Here is an 18,321-nt window from a genome sequence, read left to right as displayed (position 1 = left end):
GACTGGAAGGAGCAGGTTTTTCATACATGGTTACCATTTGTTCTGAGTTTCAGTAGTTAAATCATCTGAATAGTAGGCTATGGGGAACTTGAGGTCAGATGTAGTGTGTCACACCAGAAAGTAGATTTTTGTCTCTTCGCTTCCAGGTAGCATATCTATGATGCAGTATAACAATTAACATATGGAAGTATGATTGCAGGTGCTTCACTTTGTATGAACAATTCTGTCGTTAAAAATCTTGATTTTATGCTAGTACACTGCTGGGATACATGGTTCTGTGTTGCCAGAGAACATCTTACTGGAATGGATTTTGCTCTGTAAATACTTAATCTAATACCAACACTACTTGAGAGCATGATGCCACACTTCTTTCACATAGCATTTCACTACTTCTTCATGTTGCTGCTGTATTGAGAAGATGACAAATTTTGAGGCTTTAACTATAAATTCTTTAGACTTAATCATTCCAAATATTTCATGAACAGTCCACCTCGAAGACAATATTTTGGCAGGTTAACTGGAAGAAAAGCTCCTAACTACAAGTCATGTCCTTTACTTCTGGCAGACTAGTGGCACAGCACTGTTCCAGATGAAATGAGTATTACTGAATACCAAAGTGATTTGGGAGATCCCTGTAGTGTGGGCTCAACTGGTATTTCCAACAGTTGCTTGAGAGTATAGTCAAACATGTTCAGATATATGATGCATGCCTAGGAAATGTTTTACAGTGGTAATACAGTAATATACTTCGTATTGATAACCTATATAGAGACACAAAACAGAAAACGGTGTATGTGAGACATGCTTTTGAAGTGATGTTTATACTGCACTTGGGGATCTGTTGCCAAATAATGCTATTTCAGTACAATTAGATTAGTATTTATGATGCTATTTGCTGTACAAAGTGAAAGATGAAAGATCACGCATATTATTTAAACTATCAATCTTATTTCTGGCATGAAGGATTCTAAGAGGACGCTTCGGACATTTTTAGGAGCCTATGACGGAGAGAAGCCAAGAGTATCTCAGGTTTCTATCTTTAGAAGAACATTAGCACCCCAATCAATCTTTCTTCAGAAGAGATGATGTAAAATACATGGTATTAGAGAGCTTCAGTCTCACCCTCTTCCCCCCCCCCCCCCCCCCCATACTCCTGGCCCCATCTCATGTAGCTTTTAACCTATATTCCTGGCTGCCTTTCCTGATATGCACAAAGGATTTATAAGATGTAACAAACTTCTACTTAAACTTTGTGCTGATAGTACAGAAAGTGTTTGGTTTACTCTTGAAGTAACAAATCCATCTGTGCTGTATCTGCATTTCATAAAGGACAAGCCATGACCTGTAACATGTGAAAGTATTACACTGCATGTGCAGTACATGAAAAAAAATGCAAGTATGAGCTAGCAGTGTTTGAATTGCTGTCAGATACTCAGCAAGTCAACTGTCAAGGGGGCTTTACCTAGAGATTCAGAACAGATTGCAGAAGGGGGCAAATCCAGTAGGCACTTCTGCAGTATGAGGCCAACAGCTATCGTGGCAGGCTCTTCCAGGTTTGCTGGCAAGCAAGTAATCTCCATTGGTGACTCCGTATTAAGTAGTAGATGGATAAATTTGCAAAGGATGTGAGACTAAGAGAAAGTCGAGCACTCTTCTTTCATAGAAAAAATAACATCTTTGAGATTGGAAAGCGCTGTAAAGGTCTGTGGTAAACTTCAGTTTGCGGTGGACAGTGGTGAGAAGAATTATATGGCATGCCCTGAAGCTTACTCACAACTTCAGCAATCTTGGAAGAGAGCAGAAAAAGAGGAATAATTCCAGAGATCATTCAAAGTAATGACAGTGATTCTGCTAGTTGGTTTAAAGCTTGATAAGCAAACTGATTAGGAACATCTAGATTCTTCTATTTTAAAAAAAAAATCTTTAAAAGAAGAAAAAAGAACCCATTATTACATAATGAAAAAGGGAATAAAATTTGGCAGAATTCCCACTGTCGAGCCATACTTAAATGAAGTCATAAATTAAAAATTAACTAATCTAACTAATGGAACTAGGAGGAAGTAAATATTATTTGATGTGTATTAGTTTTTCTTAGAAAGTCTGCCTCTCCCATCAGCCAAAGACTTGTGACCTCTCTGACCACAAACTCAACACAGTATTAAAAACTGTCACTTGGATTTCCTTTGTTCAAGCAGTCTGGCAAGCAGTAAGACACTGCTGGCTACAGAACAACCTATTTATCCTGCCGCTACAATCTGATATGTCAGAATCTGCCTCATCCTAATGCACTGCATTTCATGTTTTATAATTGGTTACACAATAGCATTATGGATAAAATGTACACATCTGTACCAGCCAGTTTAATACTATGCCCAGTATATGCATTCAGGCCACATTTCAAGTTTCTCCAGTTTGCAGTATCCTTGTGAACGAAGAATTACACCTTTGGCTCTCTGCAAATGCGGCAGGGTTCAGTTCACTGCAGGTTTTGTTTAGGGCATTAACACTGGCTTTACCCCATTCCCCAAAGGGTCCTGTGCTAGCTGGCAGCTTTCCTACTGATTGTTACATGTAATTTTATGATTTTTGTCTTGAGGGAAGGTAAGCGTAAGATGACATTTACTTTTTAAATAAAAAAGGAACAAAAAATTGCTAGCAACAGCATGAGAACGTTATGAAGTGGAGGCTGTTAGCCTCTTAAGGATATGGAAAAGGCAGACTACTGTTGAAAATATTTCATTCTGGTTTTTTATCAGAAATAGATCAGGTTTTTACTGGTGTGGTCAGCCTATGGGCTTACAGCTACAGGGTGCTAGAAGCAGCAAATCACCAGCTGACAGGACAGGATCACTTGTAGATCTGCCTACCTGGCCTAACTCTCCCTGCCTCAAAACAGAGGGATGGATTTGCTGGAGGAGTTCTTGTCATCTCTCACAGATGAACTGCTCCTGGTCTCCAAGGTTTGTGGGATGTTATATGACAGTTATGTGTCATCTCTTGTCCACATGAGGATGATGAAATACCAAGTTTTTAACAGAACAGAGGGGAGATTAGGGGTAAAAATCCAAGCCTAAGAATCTAAAGTAACTCACTAATGAGATCTGATTCAGTAGATCATTTGAAGGAGTACAACCATACAACCATATTCCCTGTGATTTTGTAAAACTTAATGTGCATGTATACAAGGAAGTACTCACATTAGAAGAGGTCTATGTTCCTTAATACAAAACATCTAGGGAACTGGGAACCATAGTGTCATGAAATATTCTCTGAAGATAATTTAGATGTCAGAAAGGCCAAAAAAATGAAGCATGACCTTCCAGCGGGTCACTATAATAAAATGCCAAATGTAAATCCTGGGATGTCCGAATTTGAACAGTGAAGAGGAATATGGGGTACAATCCTGTTTATGAGTCCATTGATTACATAAATATTGTAATATCCGACATCTGCATTTTTAAAGGCTTTTACAAAGCTGGCTAGATCTAGACATGAGTGAGAGAAGCAATAAACATACATAGAGAGTCGGAAGCAGTGGCTGACAGAGACATAATTTATCAAAAAGTTTTAGAGAAGACCTCATTGTAGAGTAGAAGTTACTCCACTGGTGGAAGATACTAGGAGCTAAAGGGTTTATTAGTCTGGTGGAGGAAAACATAATGAGCTAGTGGCTGTAAACAGACCAAAGGAATTTGATTTGGATACAAGACACCTATTTTTATCAGTCAAGTTGATAACGGTTCAAACAAAGCTGGCAACGTTAGCCTCCACCTCTTCACGTCCTCAGATGAGGAGCAGTTCCCTTGCGGGGAGCAGGACGCTAGCTGGATACAAGTTACTGAATTCAGCACGGGGGTACCCGGGTGAAACGTAATGGCTTGCGCGATAGATGCTAGAGTGCACTCGCTGAGGGTTTCGTCTGGCCTTACGCCCTGTGAAGGGAGCAGCCGGTGCATGACGAGGGCATCCACAGGGGCGGCAGGCGGCACCTATGGCGCTGCGTTTGGGCAGCCAAGCAAGCTGAGCCAGCAGCGTGGGGAGGGCAAGAGCTCTGCGCTTCACAAGATGTGAGATGGGGCACAAGGTTTGCTAGTTTTGTTTAACCAGGGGCACTAAAATTATTACAGAAAGTCACAGATCTAGCCAAGCTAAAAGAAGAGAGAATTTATTGCTAAGCTACTGGCTACTTGTCTAGAAATGCTGCGGTGTAGAAAGCTTCAAGGAATAGATGTGCCTCTAACACAGCATTGTACTCCATCTTTAGATGTACTTTTTAGACTCCTTTACTTTTACTTTATATATCTTACTTTTATATATTCATCCTATAAGCATTTTAGTTCTCAAATGACTTCAGACAAATTTGCATTAGTACTGTTAAAATTTCTGCAGAACTTGCAGTTTGTTACTAACCAAAACTGATCCTAGCCAATAATCCAAATGCTCAAAATTAGCAAACTTCTCATGTCTTTATTCTTCTTTTAATCAATATCTAGACCCATCCAATCTGCCTGTGTAACAAAACAGTTCTCGTATACCAGCGTGAAATGATGCATTTAGGCTGCTGGAATATCTTCTGCCTTGTTTGTTCCCTCTTAGAAGTCGAGACATTTTGACCCTCTGGAGGGCAGGACAAACAGCACTAGAAGGTATTTGAGTTTTAGGGTGCGCCTTGTCCTCTGCTTTGGCGAGGTCACTGCGCAGCAGCCGAGGCTTGTGGTAGGTCTGATCTAACCCCAGGGGGAAAATCTCCAGCATTAGTCACGCCTGCGTTTCTGGTAATTAGTGACTACCGTCTCCGCTATCTCTAAACACTGCTGCGTGGTGTTTCATTAGCTGGTTAGCTAACTGGCACCCTTCAGTGTTGGCGTTGAGCATGTACTTTTCTTAGACGGTTGTTGTACTTCTCTTAGACAGTTGTTTCGTAGGAGGTGGGCTCACGGCTCCTGCCGGCGCCTTCCCGTGCTCTCGCCCGGTGAGTGCAGGGGAGCCATTTGCAGCGCTGGGGTGAGGGCATGCAGCTCGATGGGGGCTGTGCCGCAACCCAGGGCACTGCAGGCCACCCACCCCGGGGAAAACGGCAGGGTTTGGTGGCAGCAGCTGCAGGGGGGCTGGCTGGGGTCGGCCATGGACTGCCCCGCGCTGGTCACAGCTGGTTCCAGCCGGTTCCAAGACCAACCTGCCACCTCCTGCACCGCCCTTCGCGGCACTGAAGGGCCTGGGAGGCACCGAGCGTAACACATGGCAAAAGCGAGGGGAGCGAGGAAGACGAAGCGGGGAGGACAAGACGTTGGGTTGAAGCTGAGCCTGGGGAAGGGGGAAGGAAGGTGCTTCCCGAAGTGTTGAACCATCTGTAGTTTCTTTTTCTCAATGTGAATCACTGACCAGAAGCTTGTGCTAAGTAAAATTCATTAAAATTCCCTGCATCAAGACTGTTTTGCCCACAACACGAGACAGCTTGTCCTAGTTCACAGGTATCAAGGCAAGTTTAAGCTGCACTTGCTTTGCAAGAGCTTTCTCCACTGTGGCCAAACCACTGGCTCCCCTTGGAGCAGAGTTTGGATAGGGAAGTGGAAGAAACGGAAAGGAAATTACACGGACTGTCATAGCGCAGCCCGCGGGCAGCAGAGCACGCAGCACAGGATACGCCCCAAAACTGCAGCCGGAAGCGACTTGCTTTGCGAGGTTGGGTGCGCTAAAAGAGAATATTCCCCACGGACTTTCTGAAAGAGTATTGCGACTGCTCATAAACTACTTAATAGTGTCAAGGCCTCACTCCCACCATGCAAGAGTTGCAAGGGCAAGAGTTAATACCTGACACTCAAGAAACGCTGCTAGTATGTTGTTTCCAAATGGCAAATCTGCTGCCGGGCAAATAATTAGATAACCTCTTTTTGAGGTTTTTAGTGGATGTAGCACAGATGTGTTGTTCTTATCCGGAGTGTTAAAATTAATCTGTGAAGCTCGTGTGACTGGGAAGGCCAGAAGAAAGAGCTGGTTCGTGGTTCACTCCAGGACTCACCAGCCCTGTTGCAAGCCCCGCATCTTCACAGCAAAACTAAGAGCCTCTCAAGTAAGAAAAGGAAGAAGACAGGTGAGCTTTTTCCTGGAGAACATTTGAAATCTTGGGGGTTTTATTTCTAAAGGCAACAAATCAAAATGTGTTAATGATACAGATTTTAAAATCTGTGCTTTTAAAACAGGATTACATAAGTGACCCATGTTTCAGTTTCAAACAATGAATAATTAAAAGTTTCTTCTTTATTTTTTAAGAAAGTTCTATTTTGACCTTTGAAAAATTGTTTTTACCATCATGAAAGAACATGCGTAAGTATAATATTTTTTTCTATTGCTTCAAGAGATTAGAATCACCATCTTCCAAAAAGCCGATCATGACAAAACGCCCTAAAAGTGAGATAAGGTCCAGACATCTCTCCCAACAATTTTTCAAAGGTTAAAAGAGAGCTTAGAAAGAAGAAGAGACTTGTAATTGTTACTGTTCGGTGTTGAAACATGTGTGTTCGACTAGTGCTGTGTAAGTGGTTATGTACCAAGCTGTATCATTGTGATGGCTTTCTCATCGGCTTCTAAAATGCATTCTGAGTGATAACATGTTGGAGAAAAATACTGGTCTCACCTTGAATTTTTTTATACAAGGCAGGAGAATGAATGACCTTTTGAATCCATTTTGAATTGTGGCAGCACTCCTATTTTACTGCTTGTTAGTTGTTCTCTGTGACTGCAGGCATTTACTGGAAGGTTATAGTTTTTAAGTTTTTTTCAAGTCTCATTACATTAACTATTTCCGTAGCCATGAATATCTGAATGGTTCACAGTCATCCTGAAAAACAAGTTCTGAACCAGACTAAACAAGAACTTGGACTCTTAAAAAATTTTCCCAAATGCTGTCACCACACTGGGTCCAAGGACAATGCCAAAACCTTGGTTTCTAGACTCTGTTTAACCCTTTTTGGTTTTAATCTGGCCAAATACAAAACGATTAACAACAGATTTGCTTGCCCTGGAGCACATGGCTAATCCCACAGAGCAAAAGATGCGGCTTGGAGGGGCTACCCTTGAACTGCCCTTTTGTGGGTCCGTGCAACAATGTAATTGCATTATTCAAGGCCAGCGGAACTGTACTCCACCATCTCTGTGGACTGGGAGTCCAGACACAAGGTGGGAAGGACATGGCAGCTTCCAAGCCAGGTGTCCTTTTTAAGCAATCTAGAATTGAAAAAGTTGTATATTTTTTCAGTACAACTGAAGTAATTGCCTGTTTTATACTGTCTACTCACTTAAGTTTATATACATCACTTTCTGAGTAAGGCAGCAATAATGGTTCTGTTCAAGTTTTGATTTATAAAGATGATAATCCACATTGTGTCTCACATCTCTAGTAGTCTTGACAAAACTCAGGTCTCATCCACTTCAGAAGTGGCAATGGTACACTTCAATCTTATCTTCCACTATTCTGGTTGCTTTTGGGTGTAAGACTAGATATGATGGATTCACAGTCATCTCTGTAAAGAGTGTTTGTTGTTTATGACTAAGTGAATGGCACAGAGGCTTGAAATACAAAGAGTGTGGTTATGGGTCTATAACTATGGAAGCACACAGGCACTGAAGCAAATTAGTAAACGCTAAGTTTTGTGTATTTCCAGGCACTTCATTTCTGTTGAATTTCTCACTTGATCTGTACTTGACAGCATACTTCTAAGGCCATCAAAGGTTTGTACAGTACTGTATTTCCTTCTGCTAAACAGTGGCTGTCCAAGGCCTTTCAGGCTGGCTGCTGGCAGAGGAGTGCACAGCAATGGGGGCTGAACATAGTCTTCATCAGGCCTTGAATGAAACGATCAGCAGGATGCAGGGACTGCCTCCCCCAGAACTTGCAGCCTGATGCTGATGTCCTGCCAGCCAACCCTCCTTCAAAAGGATTTGCTCAGATGCCAAGGCAGGAGAGCAAATTCTCCCACTGAATGAGGTTTTGTAGAGGAAGCTGCATGCTTAACTGACAGTCAAATGTCTTCTCAAAATCTGTTCACCCATTAGGAGACTAGATCGCTGTACACAGTGAACCTCATGCTGTAGTCTGGGTTGTGATCGCCACCACTTTTACTGCCTTGTATCTTTTTGTTTTAATTCAATTTGCAGCTAACTCTTTGGCTCCACAGCAAGGGGAGTGAGCTGGGATCAGTTGTTGGGGGTCCCGCCAGGCTGGTGGGGCGCTATATGAGCATATGACTTGTGCCTATGCACTGCCAATTACTGAGTAGAGCTGAAGGCTACAACTGCTTCAAGGCAAGGACTAGGTCTTGTATCTGCAAAGTAAGCAGTATTCCACAGAAATGAAAGCAGCTTGGACTTGGTCATTTCCCTAAACTCTGCTTATGATTCACTGGTTTTAGTTGTCTGAACTTCTAGAGTCAGTAATAAATCAGGAATGTGATATAAACCCTGGTGTTTCCTGATCTTTCCTGTCAGGCCTTTTGAATGGAAGTTCATAATTATACAATACAGGAAACGACACTGAAGTTATTAGCATTTACCTTTTCATTCTTCCTTCCTTTTTCTTAGGTTATCCAGATTAAAGCCATTGATGGGAAACCTTGAGCAAAAGGAGAAATTCAGTTAATTTCTCTTTACAAAGATATGAGTTGTATATTTGAGAGCTTACTCTTTCTACCTTGCTTATTTTCTGGTACTAAATATGTAGGTCAGTCAAGGTTACCGGTGAGATAGTACAGAACACATTATTTAGGCTCTTTTGCCTCTTGATTTTATTTTATTTTTTTTGGTCAATATGGATGTTTCATTTTACTAGAATTGTAGTGTCATTTTTGAATATGATTCTTAAAAAGTAATATTTGGCTTTGGCATATAACCTGGTCAAGATTATAAATTCAGTCTCAAGCAGCGTTTCTCGTTATGCACAATTAAAAAATGCTTAAAACTTTCATAAGGACAAGCTAAAAACAGAGGTTATGTAAAGTTCCTACTTAAGGTATTTTTAATTTAATTTACTGTAGTGGTTTTACAAGAAGGAATGAGGCATGGTTAGAAATGTTCCTCCATGCCAAGTTAGCTTTTATGTCGGAGTTACTATTCTGTGCAGATGTATGGAAGTAATAAAGAGGAGCCCCAAAGCAGCCATGTAGGGAAACATCTGAGTACTTTTCAGTGTTATATTTTGATGATAAATTGTGGAATTTGGTTGCTAGCCAAGACAGACATCAGTAAATAAATTATTCTTAGGATCAAGCTAAGCATACAGACCTCATGGTAGAATTTTCATCGTTATTTCCTCTAGAGAACGATACAAGTCTCAAGTAATAAAATACGAAGAAGTCAACTCAGTAGTAAGCTTTGCTTCTACCTGCATTGGTGGTTCTGCTACTGCTTAAACACACAGAATTGGATCCTGTCTCCTAATGCTGCTTGCACTGCCACCATCAGTGGAAAGAATAAAGCTGATGACAATGAGGTTAATGTTAATTTGTGTATCAGTTAAACAAGCCCCTTTCAGCCTCGTTTGTAGGAGCGACCTTGGAGGGGATGAGGAGGACAGCGTGAAAGAAATACGGCTTCGGAACTTGGGCCAAACCCAAAGTATTCCATGATCATCTTCAACGTTACCTTTCTCCAACAGTGAGATGGATTTTCATGTCTACTAGTTTGTCAGTTAATAATTGGGAGACAAACAGCAAGAAGCCTCTTGCTAATCCACTGTCGTGGATTTACTCTCGTCGCACTAATTCTCAGTGCAGTCGTGTCTGGGAAGGGGCTGGCGGGACCGCAAGAGGAACGACACCGTCCCGGGACGAACCCTGCGGTTGGGGGCGACGAGGCGTTTGGGGATTTTTTTTTTTCTTTTTTTAATATACCAAATTGGAGAATTTCTCGGCAGCAGCCTGCTCCGAGGCGGTGCGCCTCCCGCCGCGGGAATCGGCAGCGACTTGATTTCCCACCGCCGCCGCGGTCCCGCCCGCCGCAGGGGCGGCCCCGGCCCCGGCCCCGGCCCCGGCCCCGGTCCCGCCCCGCGGCGCGGCGCGGCCAGAGGCGCGGAGCGGCGCGGAGCGGAGCCGCGGAGATGCTGAGCTCGCCCTGGGCGCGCTTCTACTCCAACAGCTGCTGCCTCTGCTGCCATGTCCGCACCGGCACCATCCTCCTCGGCGTCTGGTACCTGGTAAGCGGCCGCGGCGCGCCCGCCCCCCGCCTCTGCCGGCGGCTGCTCCGCGCCTCGGAGCGCGGCTGCCGGCAGCAGCCTCCGCTGCTGGGGCGATGCTCACAGCAGCCGCTGGGGCTGCTTCTGCAGCCTAGGCATTTCCGGCGATAATTCTCTTTAGCTGCGTAATTCTGGGCTACGGCGCTTCATTCCTGGCTAGGCAGGCGCGGAGGTTGCCTACATTGGGAAATAAAGCATGTGTATGATGTGGAAAAGCGGCCGCAGGTATTGAAGGGCCGGGGGGGGGGGGGGGGGGGGGGCGGGGCAGGAGCTGCAGGGAGCACGCAGGGTCGTGAGGGTCTCAAGAGAAAGGCTCGGTTTGCAGGGGAAGCGTGGCAGGTGAAGACCCCCGGCGTGGGTGTTTTCATAGCTCCCCCAAACTTTGAAGCATCGTTTCTCAGGTCGATGTCAACTGCAGTACTGAGATCCTGCAAGCGCGTTAGCTACATCAGGGTTGCCCTGACCGCACTGCACGGAAATCTTATTTTGTCATCTCTGCTTGCCACCTTGTGAAGAACTCAGAGGTTCTTATATCACTGCTGTTCCTTATTTGTCAGATAATTGTTTGTCCTGGTATTCTGGCCCACCTGATGGAGATCTGAAACATTTTAGGCAACTGCTGTCAGGTACTAGAAAGCCGCCTTTTCCTCCATCGGGCATATAGGAAGTGAGTGAGGAATTGGCCCTCAAGGCACGAGTTTCATGGTTATCCTCTGTCCCAGAGGCCATTCGACACCCAGTTGTTCAGTCAGGGCAAAGGCTCCTGCAGGAGGAGGTGCATCAAGCGCTCAGTTCCCCTTCGGTCTCTGTCAATCTTTCCTCAATCCCTTGGGGAGCAATGCAGGGAAAGCGGCTTTCCCAAAGCCTGCTCTGCCATAGTTGCAGGGTTTGCAAACATGTGTCACAACAATAAAAAGGACTGGTTTGTCACTTTAGATTATGTAGATGCACTTCTCAACCTGTTTAGTCTTCAGCATCCCTTGGTATGAGAAATAAGTCTCCATCTGATGCCAAGGCCATGCAGAGCTTTCTGCCAAGCATCATTTTTCAAATGATCACAGACGGAAGCAGATTAGACCCAAGCAGGCTTATTTGCTACCTACTGAAACTCGCTTCAGAAGCAAGTGAAAATTGCAGGGCTGTCCTCCATCGTAGGACATCTTGTTAAATAAATTCAATCAGTGTAATTAAAAGGCTAGGTTGACATTAATGTCCTAGAAATCATATAAAATGATCTATGTCCTATAAAATATGTGTTTCACCACTGAGAAAATGGTGCATCGGTTGAGCTATTTATTGTTCTTCATTTAATACAGTATAGTTAAATGAAATATCTGCAGCCCATGGTATCTGGGATCCTTACAGTGTTGAAAAAGACATCCGTCTTTGTCTAGCTACAATGGAGTTTCAATAAGTTTTAATATGATGACCTAAAAGCTTTTGAACATTTCTTCCAGGATGCTTATTTATTTCATTCTGTCTTCAGTTGAATGAAACCTCTTCATATTGGCTCAACAAAGACAGGGATACAGATATTTTAGCTTTTTAATGGACCTCAAAGATATCTGAGGAAGAGGAAATTAAGTGCATCAACTAGCCTTGGATACAAAGAAAAGCCTGGCTGTATGTTAGACTTAGTTACCTATTGTATTGCCAATGTTTAAATATTACTGACCCAATTTGACGTAGTATTTTTCTGCAAAGTCTGATTTAAAATTTTCTTTTCTAACTAGCAGGTATTTCCTAATTTACACATCTTCCTACTTTGTTTCTTTTTTCTTTTCATAACCTTTTTCAAGGCAGATTTCTGAATGACTTCAAACTGACAATAACTCATAACATGTCATGGTACCAGTTTCTTTCTGCTCTCCCTATATTGCAAACCTTTTGATTTTAAGGTTGGAGACTATTAATAATAGAACTGTAGATGCATGCTGATAATAAATCCTAAACCTTTTTGTTAGCTTTAAAAAGATTTAAAGTATTAAGTAAATAGGGGTAGCTCCTTGGTTCAATAGCAACCCTAGTTGAAAGGCCCTGGTTCACAGAAGCATATATGAAATCATATATCAAAATGTGGATTTATCTCAGAAGATCAGTTATGACCTGATACCATATGCTATTGAGGAGAGGTATGTGTAAAAATAGATGCTGTTTTGGTGGTAATCTTTTTCTTTGCATGCATTTTAAGTGGTTGTGTTACTCGAAACCACAAGTGAGCTATGGATATTATCTCAAATAAAGTTCAAACAAAAAAATTTTGATTTTTTTCAACACACAAATAGGTATTCTGTACACTGTTTGCCATTATGCTTTACAGGAAATGACTTGAAGAAAAAATCCCTCTAGGGAATTAATAGTTTTCTTGTAATTTTTTCATATATCACTACCTGTGAAGTATAAGTTTTATTAATTCTGGGACTGTTAATAGCATGATTCAGTTGAATAGGCTTCTCAAGGAATAAAAATGGTAGCTTGTAAGTTTTGCCAGGCTTTCGAAATAACATTTTCACATGTTGAACTGGTTTTGAGCTAGGATAATTTCTGGAGGCAGAATGTCATGTCAGAGTAACTGTGGAAAAATGGTCTGTTTCTCTGGGATAATGTTTTAGCTCTTTAGCTTTAATTGGAGGTTTGTGACTCTACAAATAGCAGAGAGAGTGGAGAGCTGAGTGCAGGTGGCTGCACTATCAGAGCACTTTGCCCCGTAGGTGCGAGGAAGGAATGCTGCATTTCTAGCGCACACACCCAGCAGCCATGCACACTTAACGGTAGTCTCATGATGTATCAATAGCTAGGAAATAAATATTTAACTTTGCCCTGTTTTAGAACGTAATGGCTCTCAGAATGCTCATGTTTCCATAACTATGGTGTTTCACTGGTTTCTTCCTGGTGGAGCCATAGGCACTGCATCTAAAATAATACAATGCAATACAGCGTTGTTTAGTATTCCAGTATTGTGTATATAATATATATACTATCACACAGCACTGAGGTACTTTAGTGCCAAATGTAACTTCTAAAGAAAGAATGGGGCAGCCCAGTATCAGTAAGATGGCAATTCCTGAAAACAAGATCAAATATGACTGCAAAACAGCCTCCACTTCAGGAGCTGATTTGCTGTCTTGGGGAGGAAAACTTAAGAGGGGGTGTCACAATGTTGAATAGTGTGTCAAAGGTAAAAATGGCAGTAATGGCAGTAAAAAGTGGCTGGCTGAGGGGTAATATTCATTCCAAAAACCGGGTGATCAGCTCAATTCAGTTGGTTATTTTAGCTTTTTCTCACATTGGCCTGGACTTCACGCTTCTCTATATAGTATCAAACATGAAATCAGAGGTCACAAGTAATAACACAGGAACATTTATTCTGGGCACAAAACTCTTGCAAGTGTCATACTTTGAAAATAAAAGAAGGAAAATGAGAAAATTGCTTCCAGTTACTTCCTTTTCTTTTTGACACTTGTTTCGGTGTGCTGTTCAAGGCAGTGGCACCCCTGAAATGAACCAACTTTGGTTCTGAAATCTTCCTGGAACTGGAGTGCAAGCAAAAGCTGACGTCTTTTTAAGTTCTGAGTGATCCAGTTAGCGTTGGTGGGTCAGAAATAATACCCTCTTCGGTAAGCTCTTTAACAGCATTTATAAGCACAGCATGTCATCTTCCTGAGTAACTGGATTTCACTTTCTTTTTTTAAAAAACAAAGCAGGAACAATGGCAGGGGTGCTGACGGCGTTACTGAGGGATTTTCCATTGCCTCGACACACTGCAGTGGGGGTTTATGCACACACCAAGGCTCCACTGGCCCATCCAGGACAACAGGAATTATTTTCCATTCACCTCGGTGGAGGGAAAAGATAAAACTTGAAAGCCATGGTTCAGGACAAAAACATCAAGAAGAAGCTTTAATTTTTGAGTGAATGTGTGCCAAAGTGCCTTCTGCCAACTGCATTGCTGCAGCGGTGCCTGGGGCAGGGGGACTGGTAGAGTGTCCCCTCTCAGGGCCCCCCCCCCCCCCCCCCCCCGGGACCCGGGAGCTGCCCGGCACCACCAGAGCTGTCCTGCAGCTCAAGACACCTTCGTGCTCCCTGGGGCCCAGGGAAAGAGGGACTGGAATAAAAACTAATGGAAGAATAAGAGCCTTTTATAGCTGAGAGTTATCAAGGTGTTCAGGTACCCTGTGAAGGACACGTGGTAAGGACGTAAATAGAGCAAGCTTAAGTTTTTCGCCAGGATGGATTCAGCATTTGAGCTGCTATTTAGGGAAAGTTCAATAAAATGCTAGTGTTGACGTTTCAGTTCTGGGTTTTACTCAAGATATTGCTATGAAAACTGGTATAATTTATGTCTAGATCCCACTTGTTTTTTAATAACATGACCGAATCCTAATGGAGCAAAAATGTACTGATAGTAGCCTTTTGATATTGTAAAGCAAAAGAAAAATATTGCTTACTAAGGTCACACTGTACAATTGATTTTCAAGTTGAACACCCTGCTGAGATCAGTAGAGTGTGCTTCACTTGATGTCAAAAGGAGAAAGAAGGTAAGCATTTTGGGACTGGGCCACACTTACTTTCTTATCTTTTTCAAGCACAGGTGCAAAACAGCATGCATGGCAATGTGCTTAAATACCAGTTAAGAGATACCTATGGTAGTTTTATAGAGAACTGAAAATGCTGGTTTATGTGGCAAGGAGCAGAGGTCCACACTGACTGCTCACGTAAATAAAATATACTTATGCTGGAGGTCCTTACAAGCTCCTCTAGCCCCACTCCTGCAATCCTAACACAGCTAATGCCTGCTACTCCTGCTCAGTTTAATAGAACTGCTCACACTCATGAAGAGTTGTAAGCATGGGGCCTTCTAAGAGGCCCTCTCAGGGAGAATGAGTAAAAAGAAATTTTAAGATGAAAATGTTAATTTATCACTTATTTTCAAACCTGTGAGAATGAGGAGATTTTGAAAACTGGAAAAAAGAACTGAAATAGTGGAAAGGGGAAAGTACACCATTGGAAAGCTCAACATGTGAGGCAATTGGAAGCTTTGTCATTGCAGATGCATCCCAGTGTGGGGCTGCAGGAGTCTGCATGAATACAGGTTTGAGGCCTGTTTTATTTAAAAATCCAGATTTCTTTGTTTTTATATGAAATGAAATTGGTTTAGAATAGAGATTTAAAAATCTTTTTTTTTTTTTCCTAGATATGAATGGTCATAGTGCTTCAGCCAGCCCCCTCAAGGCTCTGTCCCTTCATATCAGCCAGGGATGCGACTGCCCATGTTGGGCAGTGTGACACAGCTGGGTGCTGTGGCGGGTTACTCCCGCAGGCACCACCGCCTGCACCAGCTCCACCACTAGTCCCACCCTGAGGCCGCTGCTGAAAGGGATTTTGCAGACCGGGGCTAGCTGTGGGTTTGCCAGGTCACTGGCCCAGACCTGAGCCGTGCATTTGAGAGGACAGAGCTGGGTGGTGCCAGTGAGATGAGCAATTCCCCTCCCTTGGTAGGAGATGTAGTGTCAGCAGCTGGTGATGTTTCTGCGCTGGCAGGGCAAGGGATCATGATCTGATCTGAAACGACTTGAGCTTCCTGATTCTTGTTGTGGAGATGGCTGCAGTGAATAAAAATTTATATCCCAAGTTCTGTGTCTATAAAATGATCCATAATTTCTTTGTTGTTTGTGCTTCCTTTCATAAAATGAAAGCTGAGATCTTGAAAAAAGCAGTAATATTTCCCAGTAATTCCGGGAGAGTTCCTGCTTTCTGTACAGGCCTGCTCCTGAGGAAAGTGGGAAGGAAAACTGGAATTTATTATGGATAAAGAAAAAGAAGAATACTGCTTTCAAAGGCCTCCCTGTATGATTGATTGCATGTTGAATATCCAGCCGAGACTGGTATCAGAGGAGATTCAGAGTATTTATTCTTAGAGTGGATACATCCATTTCATTATCTTCAGGACAAGTGGGAAATACATGAATGATCCTGCACTTAAATACCTAATCAAGACGTGCGGCATTTTCATAAGAAACTGAAAATATATGTATACATTTTAGACGTGATACAGCAAGGAATAGAGACCAGCTCTGATCATTAGCATGAACAAAATATACCTACTCTGGAGGACCTTCTAAAGAACTACATTCTGTAACTTACATAGAAAAACAGTTTTAAATAAGGTAATAGTTAATTGTCTGCTTCATGAAGGAGAACTCCTTACGTAACACTCCTATGCACAAACCCACGTTAGTGTTTGTAATGTAGGACCTTATTCCATTTCCTTTCTTCCTCACTCCAGTTCATACTTGAGGGCCTTTTCAGTTAAATTACAAAATAAAGTACCATCTGGGAGAAATTAAAAGCGTAGGAACAATAAGGCTGCTTGCAAGGATCCTACTCCTTCACCTGTGGCTGACAGATTCAAACTGTCAACAGGCCAGGAAGATTATTTGGAAAAAGGATGGATTCATGGGTCCATATAGTATCCCAAGTTACCTGTGTTTTCTTTTCTCAGTGAAAATATCCAGGTTTGTGTGTTTACTGTATTGCACAAAAGAGCAGAAACAGCATTTTGTCACTCTTACCAGATTTTGTCATGTATCAGTGTATCTATGTTTTTATTTTAAAAGCTTTTTTAAGGCATTGGAGAGCTAAAATTTTCTGTAAGTGTCTTTTGGAGCATGATTTTACCAAACTGTTTCTTAGCCTGTAACACAACATGAGGATTTCTGTAAACTTCTTTAAGCACTTACCACTGTGCGTATCCAAGTTTTCTTATATCCCCAAATACCACACCAAGATTTTTCACACAGTATATGAATCATGCAACTATAGCTGATAATCTGCATCAGCTGTCCAGGATAATGACACACTGTTTTCTCTTCCAGTTAATATAGTTATCAATTCAGAAAATGAAAACTTTTTTTAAAATATACCCCTTTTTTAAGTAAGCCCTTCATTTGAGGTAATAAATTCACTGGGATTATAGGGAACAGTTGTCTCCTGCCTGTGAGAAAACAGATGGTTGGTTGTAAGAGGAGCAAAGTTTACATAAATGCTTGTTAAAGAAAATAAACACACTAAGAGTACAATACACTGTATTTATACTTGTTTTTTATAAGATGTCATACAAACACCATGAATATATTTATGAAAAGGAGGGGATGTATTACATTAATCAAGTAAAATGTGTTTAGAAGTTCTGTTGAAGGTTAATATGTTATCTCCTAGTGAGCCAGAGGTAGATGTATTAAGCTTCGTAAACTGATCGTTGATTAGGCTGACGTCAGTGAAAATGGAATTAGTCTTATGTATTCCTGGACATATGGAACGGATATTGCAAAATAGCCAGTGATTAATTTCCTCTATTGCTTTCTTTTTCTCTATTTTATTGTTAGAGTTATCTTTTGACTGTAAAACTATGAAAGTTTAAAGTTATTGAGGCTTGAAAGTGGGTAGGCAAGTTTCTGTGTTGTTCTGCAGATGAATATGAGGTTATAGCCCCAAAATCTCCAAACAGCAGGATAAAAAAAAGAAATTCTAGAATAAAGAAAAATCAAGCTCACTGCTGAGGGAGCAAGAAAGTGCTCCTGGTCGATCAGATGTATTGAATCTGCCAGCAAGGCATCAATGAAGAAATGATTTGGGCTTGAGCCTAGTGCACTGTTCCTGGACCCCCTCTGGGTTTGCCCTCTTTCGTATGTCTGCAGTCAGCTCTGACTACAGTGATTTTAGTCCTCTGGCTTCGAAGAGCTTTTTAAAGTGCTGTAGCTGTTTTTCACTTCTTTTCTGGCTTATGCTGAAGAAAGTCTTGTTCAGCCAGGAGATATATTAAGCTACTTAAAAGGGACGAGACAAATGCTTTTGTCAGAAGTACAGATTTGTGGGAGATTTTCACCTTGCCAAGGTGCATTTTCCAGCTGTGGAACAGCTGTGCCCAGACAGGTCGGGTAAATGCACCCACGCTGTTTACTCTTTTAGGAATTATCTGGCTCTAGTCAACTGTACCATTCATTGTGGCATGCTCCCTTCTTCCTTATGTAACTGATTTGCTGTGCTGGGCTGCAAAGTGATGTGATGTGTTTGCTACCGACAGGCCTGAACCCTTG

The 18,321-nt window shown here is 42.2% G+C and overlaps 1 protein-coding gene across 2 annotated transcripts in view; it reads left to right on the top strand.

Moving 5' to 3' along the window:
* The first annotated feature begins 10,007 nt into the window (after nt 1-10,007).
* Nucleotides 10,008-18,321, top strand: part of LAPTM4B (lysosomal protein transmembrane 4 beta) — a 64,033-nt gene continuing 55,719 nt past the window's right edge. Inside the window, exon 1 of one of the 2 annotated variants that reach the window (XM_026099826.2) lies at nt 10,008-10,186. In XM_026099826.2, coding sequence (XP_025955611.1) covers nt 10,091-10,186 — 96 coding nt within the window. In that variant the 5' untranslated portion in view covers nt 10,008-10,090. The remainder of the gene's footprint in view (nt 10,187-18,321) is intronic. The other variant, XM_026099827.2, reaches the window with a different exon arrangement.

This window comes from Dromaius novaehollandiae, chromosome 2 (assembly GCF_036370855.1).
Source record: "Dromaius novaehollandiae isolate bDroNov1 chromosome 2, bDroNov1.hap1, whole genome shotgun sequence".
Taxonomy (NCBI): domain Eukaryota; kingdom Metazoa; phylum Chordata; class Aves; order Casuariiformes; family Dromaiidae; genus Dromaius; species Dromaius novaehollandiae.
The sequence above is the reverse complement of the archived record's forward strand: the minus strand, read 5'-3'. Positions and strand labels throughout refer to the sequence as shown.